This window comes from Lactuca saligna, chromosome 6 (genome assembly GCF_052625555.1).
Source record: "Lactuca saligna cultivar CGN05327 chromosome 6, ASM5262555v1, whole genome shotgun sequence".
NCBI classification, from domain to species: domain Eukaryota; kingdom Viridiplantae; phylum Streptophyta; class Magnoliopsida; order Asterales; family Asteraceae; genus Lactuca; species Lactuca saligna.
Window position 1 is genome coordinate 9,459,348 of NC_136422.1, and position 8,310 is coordinate 9,467,657.

The 8,310-nt window shown below is 28.9% G+C and overlaps 1 protein-coding gene across 1 annotated transcript; it reads right to left on the reverse strand.

The window, feature by feature from the left end:
- Positions 1-6,627: 6,627 nt before the first annotated feature.
- On the reverse strand, positions 6,628-7,419 carry LOC145002293 (uncharacterized). The gene is made up of 2 exons (XM_078961591.1): positions 7,352-7,419; positions 6,628-7,081 (listed from the first exon to the last, which is right to left on the reverse strand). The coding sequence occupies exons 1-2, from the start codon at positions 7,417-7,419 to the stop codon at positions 6,628-6,630; spliced, it is 522 nt and encodes a 173-aa protein (XP_078817717.1).
- Positions 7,420-8,310: the final 891 nt, after the last annotated feature.

Sequence of the window (8,310 nt, forward strand, 5' to 3'; positions counted from 1 at the left end):
TGATATCCAAAATAAAGAACAAATTGATTTAAAATCATAATAATGTTGTTTTGCTAAATAACTATAAGTAAGCGAGTTTTGAAATCATTAATGGAACTCACTCAGGAACAATGTGTAATTGAAAATATACCTATAATATAAATGAAAAATAATTATAAATAAAAAAATAACTATAGCTAATTAAAAGATAAATAAAACCTCAAAATAAAAAGGCTAAACACAACTTATATGCTACATCTCTCTCAAAATCACAATATCATAGCAGCAAACATTAAGAGTTTGTTAAATGAGAATTGAAACGCTAAACCAATTAAACCTTAGTGAAAATATCAATAATCTGTAAAGTTTAAGGAACATAAAGCAATAAGATAATTCGAAGTTAAAAATAATATCGAGTGAAATGACACCCAATATGTATCATTATTATATATATATATATATATATATATATATATATATATATATATATATATATATATATATATATATATATATATATATATATATATATATCATACTTTTGTTGTCACAATGTAAAGAAGTTGGATGAGAAGCATCAACACCCAAATATTGAAGTAACCAAACAATCTCATTAATATTCATATCCATAAAATAATACTCCATCAATATATTGTTTCTTACTCTTCCATGAGATAAGAAAATCTCCAAGAAAAATACAAAAACTAATAGCATATTAAGATATCCTAATACACACTGCTATAAGCCAACAACTCTAAAGATGACATTTAGGAGGAATAAAGAGTTTAAAACCGAGTGTCATGAAGATATCTGTAATCGACTAACCACATGACCTATGTTGAGACGAGTAAATTTAAGATAAATTTTTTCTCGCAATATTACAATATAAGATCAGTGTTAGTGTATCCCACATCGATACGACACAGTAATATAAGAGACTATATATGTTGGAGTTATTCTTCTCTCTACAATGGTTCTTTTGGAGAGACAATTTTGAGATTAACATGGTATTAGATTCGGTGACTTGCACCTCAATGGCTCAGCACATCCATGTCTATGTTCATCGAGCCTCCGACTTTAAGGGGGAAGTATTAGTGTATCTCACATCGATACGACACGGTAACTTAAGCGATTATATATGTTGGATTCACCATTCTCTCCGCAAAGGCTCTTATGGAAAGATAATATTGGGCTTAACATTTATTAACAATCGGCTCAAATCACACACTTTAACAATATAGGTTATATCCTAATATAGTATATGCATATCTCTAGTTTAGAATAAGTTAGTATTGTAATTATTGTATTTCTAGTTTGATTGTTTAAAAAAATCGCTAAAATGAACCATATAGATAGCCTATACCGAGCTAACCCCAAGCTCATAACTCAAGGTTAAATATTGAAACACTATTAATCTTTTGGACATGTAAGTTTTAAACCTTTATGGAATTTGACACATCAATCACTAAACAATTATCGTTAGACATGATTTTATTTTCTAAATTAAAAAACAAGAAAGGCACACACAAAAATTAGGCAATAACTTATTCCAAATACATTCTCTTAGTTTTTTGCAAAAGAAGTATCAAATTTTATTTAAAATCATTATATTTTAATATGATATGCTCACAATATATGTTAACAAACGATGTAATTAGTTTGTAATAAGATTACAAATATAAATATTTATTTATGTAAGTTACACTGCATTTACTTTCTTTGGTTATATATATATATATATATATATATATATATATATATATATATATATATATATATATATATATATATATATATATATATATATATATAGATCCGGTAATAAATTTTTTTTGGTAGGAAGGTAAGAAGTTTATTTTCTACATATTTTTTTTGACGAACAAAATAAATGAATCACTAGATGATTCATTTGTAAGATAATTCACAAGAAAAAATTCCCAAAAAAACATCTTTATAATTCATTTTTAAGTAAATTAAGGAAAAATTCATTTTTATGATAATTTTAGTGAATAACAACAAATTCATTGTATAAATGAATCATCGAGATGTTTTTTTGAGAAATTTTTCTTGTGAATCATCTAATGATTCATTTTGTTTGTTCGCGAAAAAAATATGTAGAAAAAAAAACTTCTTACCTTCCTACCAAAAATTTCCTTCTTATTTGATCTTGATTATATATATATATATATATATATATATATATATATATATATATATATATATATATATATATATATATATATATATAGAGAGAGAGAGAGAGAGAGAGAGAGAGAGAGAGAGAGACAGAGAGAGAGAGATAGGGGGAGAGAGAAATATATATATATATATATATATATATATATTGAATGATGGCTATAATTGTATGTATATATTAAATGATATTTATAGTTATAATTATTTTTTATATAGAAATTAATTAAATTCATCATTAATGTTAGCAATAATATACTTTCAAAATGAATATGCATGTATGTTTTCATGTATGAGTTCTTGTTTTATTTTTGGACCCACTCACTCAAAATACAACAAAATTGTTTGTAATATGGTGAACGAGAGTTTATATTCTAGCAGAATGAGAGTGCATTTTATTAGAATACATTATCGTTCTCTATGTTCCAGTTAACGTTGTTGTATTTTAAGTGAGTGAGTCCTGAAACAAAACACGAACCCATATATAAAATATAGATGCGAATTCATTCTGAAAAAAATATCATTACTGACATTAATAATGAATTTAATTAGTTTCCATAAAAAATATAATTATAGATATCATTTAATATACATACAATTATAAAAATCATTTAACATCTATTTTTATTTGGTGCAATCTAGCACACAATAGATGTAAGGAATACATGAACATAGCCATATATATATATATATATATATATATATATATATATATATATATATATATATATATATATATATATATATATATATAACAAATAATAGCAACGCGGTTTTCTTCATAATGATTAAGAGCAATATACTTGTCTTTTTAACCTACAATAACAACCTATTTATCCGTTTAACTAGCAACATACTTTTCTTTTTTCACCGATAATAGAAACATTATTTTTCTTTTTGACAAATAGTATAAATATAATTACCATTTAAACAAATAATAGCAACATATTTTTATTTTTATCTAATAATAACAATGCAATTATATATATATATATATAGACCTATTTAGGACGTTCACTCTCTTTTCTTCTTTATGTCGACTCTGTTTTTTTTCTTTCACTTGAAAATTTTCATCTTATTCTTTTAACAATTTTACAAAATAAAAGTAGACATATTTTCTTTATAATTTACAAATAAAAAGTTAATGACATGCAATTGGTAAATCTAATAGGATTAAAAGTAGACCTATTTAAGACGTTCACTCTGTTTTTTTTCTTTATGTCGACTCTGTTTTTTTTTTTCCTCTTGAATCAATTTTCATTTTATTCTTTTAATAATTTTACAAAATAAAAGTAGATCTATTTTCTTTATAGTTTACAATGAAAAAGTTAATGACATGGAATTGGTAAATATAATACGATTAAATAGAAAATAAATCAATTTATAAGACATTTTTGGCCAACCAATAAGCAAAAATATAAGACATTGCTTTGTTGTTTTACTATTAACAATTTTTTATGAAGTAAAAAATTACCTAATAGATATTAAAAGTAAAAACATAAATTTGTTCACATGCATAATATAAAAATATAGTTTAAATAAATTTGATTAAGACTCGTAAATTTCATTGAAATTTCTTTATAAATGACTTATAAATAACGTTCCGAATGAATTAAAAGTTTTGTTGCATCTTGAAAACTGTTGGGTCATAATAAATTCCAAGATTTTTCAATTGTAACGCTTATTAAATGTTTTGTAAATAAATGTTTAATGTTACACTTTTATATATATATATATTTTAAATCAATCCGTGTAGTATACAAGTCTCACACCTAGTATATATATATATATATATATATATATATATATATATATATATATATATATATATATATATATATATATATATATATATATATATATATAAAGTCACCTAGTATATATATGTATATAGTCTTCAAAACATAACAAACGGGAAAATGAAATCAGTGATGAGTTTGAGTTTTGGCAAATTCCTTATTGTTATGTTGTTCATTTCCACAAATTCATTGGCATCTTCGTTTACCACTATTGGTTCAGGTATTCTTTAAATTTTTTGGATTAATAGATGGTATGTAATGTTGTGTGTAATTTATATAATCATATGTTTTTCTAATTAAATATAAAAGCACGAATGCATATAAGAGAATCGTATGAACCGCATTAACCCTGTTAGTGGGTGTTTTATCTTTGAAATAAAGTTCTTTATTTTTGGAAACTATAATAATAGTTTCACAAATTTAAGAACAACTCTCCCATTACAAAGTAATATTATTCAAAACTTGGATTCTTGAATTTTCTTTTTATGTGTTGGGGGTTTTTAATAGATATCCCTCATTTTATTCTTATAAATAACAACAACAAAATGATGGCCAATTTGTTGAACAACAACAAAAAGATGATCATTTTTATAGATATCCCTCATTTTATTCTTATAAATAACGATTTTAAAATTTTGAATAACAAGAAATTTATTTAAATTATGTGATATAAAATAATAATATTAAATCATATGTTAAATGATAGGTAAAGAAAGTATAAAGGTGTTGTGCAACACTCAAGCGACTTGCAAAGTGGGTGACATAAGCTTTGCTCTATGCGAGATGTTTTGCAACGATAACAAAGGACCGGATGGGTGGCATGCTTTTTGTGAGGGAGATACCTGCTGTTGTGTAGCACCAGACTTAGCATCAACACAAAACCACAAACTCATTGTTTAGTATACTATTGATTACATACCATAAATAAAATTATGTTGGTAATTAATGAAAACTTGACAAAAGCATTGTTTTAAATATTTAATAATATAGTTGTTAATGAGAAAAAAAAATCATACGTGTGGACAACATTTATTACATGTTACTATATCCAAAGGGAGGTGATAATTCACCGATGTAATTGACTCTTCCACGGACATTTAAAGCAAAATGACAATTGTGTTCCTTTGTAATTAATTATTCTTTAAAAATTCCAATGGTGTTTCTATAGCACTTGTGTGAGTGCCACCCCTATCTCTCCTCCTTCCCTAGACCCCCGCCACCCACCCCTATTTCATCCTGTGCTACGCATATAGCAGCCACCGATCATTGGAACACCGGGTTTAACTCGCCACTGTAGAATTCCACCCACAATGAAAGAACACAATGGAAGGGTATTTTGGGAACTTTTTATGTTGGGATTTTATTCAACTGAGAAACTGTCGCTAAACATAAAAACAACTCTTATTTATAATAGAAAAGAAAAGCTAACTAACTATTATTATCTGCTAACAAATTTGCAGGAAAAAGATAATTACTAAAACTCTAAAACGGATATCCAAAGTTCGAATTTTCCGGATTATTCAAACAACCGTCTCCCTCGGTGCCCATAAACTCACGATCTGCCCTACTTGCTTAATTTATCCTTTGATCAACAAACCTATTTAGCAAGCACACTTTAGGATCGTTTAAGTCGACCAAAAAAAAACTAGAAAAAGAAGTAGCAGCAAAAGCGGAGTCAATCAGAGTTCGCATAACCATAATGAAACGTTGCTGATTGATCAGTTCTAAACCTAAAGCCAACTTGGACCTGAGTCATTTGGTTGTCTATCAAAGCCATGTCATAACTTCTTTCGCTTTTGCATATCCATCAGAAGCCGATTTAATCCATTTCCGTGAGTGGTCCAATGTGATAAACCGACTAAAATGTCGCTCGAAAATTTCTTTCCTTTTTCACTTGCAAGAACTTCTTAGCATTCGATTAAGTAGAAACAAGTTCATCAGAATATGAATTCATTTCAGAGCAGAGAGTAGAGAGCAAGCAGAGCTGCTCACGTAAAGAACAAATTAAGGTAAAAATGATGGTGAAGGAAGACAGGATTCTTGTGGAGTGTATTTCTGAAACCTCGTATCTCCTTTGGTATAATGGTTTTACTAAAATCCTTTGAATAATTAATTAAACTATAAATAGAATTAAGGGCATAATTGTCATTTTAAAAAAAATCAGTGGATGTATTAATAACATCAGTGGAATTATCACCTCTCATATCCAAAAGATATCACTTAAGCATCCTACTCATACATAGGTGTTATAACACTTAAGATAGAAATGGACAACATCTAATAACATGTGATAACACTAATTATTTTCTATTTTATTTTTTAATTTATTTTTGATGTTTTTCTTTTCTATATTTCGAATTTGTTTTTTTTTTTTTAAATTTATATCATAAAATAATTATATTTATAATATAAATTAAAAATAACATATGAAAAGTAAAAATAAAATTTTAATAAATCTTAAATTAGAAGTAGCATTAAAAAAATTACAACAAAAGACAAAAACATTAAAAACTTATATAACAAAACAAAAAAAATGATAAAACTTACATTTTTTGACCTAAAACTATTCATCTTCATCTTCGTGACCAACATAGATGTAATCCGCCAACTCTTCACGCAGTTGCTTGTGTTTTCGTTGATCTTGACTATAAACCTCTCAATGTAAATATTCCGATGTCTCTGGTTGAAATTGCACATGTCTATGTTTCGTAGGCGAATACGTTGCAATATTGCGTCCTTTATCTTCGACAACCATGTTATGCATTATGATACACGCATACATGATATTTTGTAGAGTATCTAACTCATAAGGTCTTGCCGTATGTTCAACTATGTGCCATTTTGATTTCAAAACCCCTAAATCACGTTCAACGTACTTACGTGCTCCTTCTTGTCGTTTCTTGAAATATTTGTCTCTTGGGTCTATTGTGTGTCGAAATGTCTTTACAAACGTGGAATATTGTGGATATGTTCCATCTGTAAGGTAATACCCAAACATATATTCATTTCTATTCACTGTGAAAGGAGAACTCGAGGCTTTTCTTGACAAAAGATCGTCAAATATTAGTGATTGATCGAGAACGTTGACGTCATGGTTAGAACCCACAACACTGAAAAAAGCATGTAAAATCCATAAATCTTGTGAAACAACAACCTTTAATACCAACGAAGACACTCAATGATGACCGCTCAAATACTGGGCTTTCCACGCCACGGGGTAATTTCTCCATTTCTAGTGTGTACAGTCAATGCTCCCAAGCATACCCAGAAAACCATGTCTTTCTTTATGCGCCGCATATAGTTGTTGCATATCATGCAATGAAGGTTTGCACAAGTATTGGTCGCCGAAGGTTTCAAAAACACCTCTTGCCAATAAATACAAACTTTCTTGTGCGGTTCTCTCAAGCATTCTCATATAATCGTTAACAGAATCGGGTGACTCCCCCATTGCCATAAGTTTAATTGTAGCAACACATTTCTGCAACCCTGTGAAGCCTCGTTTATGTAACACCCGTGCTTCCAGGTATTATATTTAATTATGTTTTGAGGACTATTGAGTGAATCGATGAGTTGGTGCTACAACTCGTCGAGTAGGGTCGAGATGTGCCACGTAGATTAATGATCTACTCGACAAATCCGAGAGCCGACTCACCGAGTAGACGCTGTGAAGAGAAAACCTAAATCCCCGGGTTTGGGGCCTATTTAAGGGCACTTATAGCCTCATTTGTGGCTCATCAGTTGTTCACCTTCATTGAGAGAAAACCCTAATTAGCCATTGAGCTCAAAGAGAATATTTTGAGCTAACTTTGAGTGTTTGGTGCATCTTTTGAAGAGAAGGGAAGGATTCTATGCCAAGGAACGAGAAGGGGGTGTTAGATCCATGGTTATTTCACCTTAGAGCTTCTGGGAAAGGTATAAAGCTCTCATCTTTCTCATTTTGTTGAGTAGATCTCATGATTTTGGGAGTTTAGGGCTTTTTCCATATAAAATGAGGACTTTGTGTGTTTTGAGTTCATATAGAGGTTTGAACTTCATATTTGGACCATGTGAGGTCCCTAGAGTCCAAAATTCCCTGCTTTATTCAGCCATAATAGGGCTCTTGAGTGAAAAACTCTTAATAGAGTATGCTTTTGGCATTTTAAGCCCTAAGTGCCATGCATGGACGTAAAGCTCATGGGTTTACGAGATAAATGATCCCTAAGAGTTTAGATCCAGAGTTGGGAAGGTTTTCTGCCTTGAAATCATCTGAATGAGAAAATAGTCTAAATGGACTCGCCGAGTCAATGAGTCGACCCGACGAGTCGGTTAGGGTTTGTCCCGATGAGCTGTATCATGCGAT

Bases quoted from the DNA above. Each gene is read 5' to 3' on its own strand.
- LOC145002293 (XM_078961591.1), bottom strand. From the start codon at position 7,419: ATGGGGGAGTCACCCGATTCTGTTAACGATTATATGAGAATGCTTGAG. The intron at 7,082-7,351 runs GTATTTATTGGC...TGCTTTTTTCAG, and splicing joins AGAACCGCACAAGAAAGTTT to TGTTGTGGGTTCTAACCATG.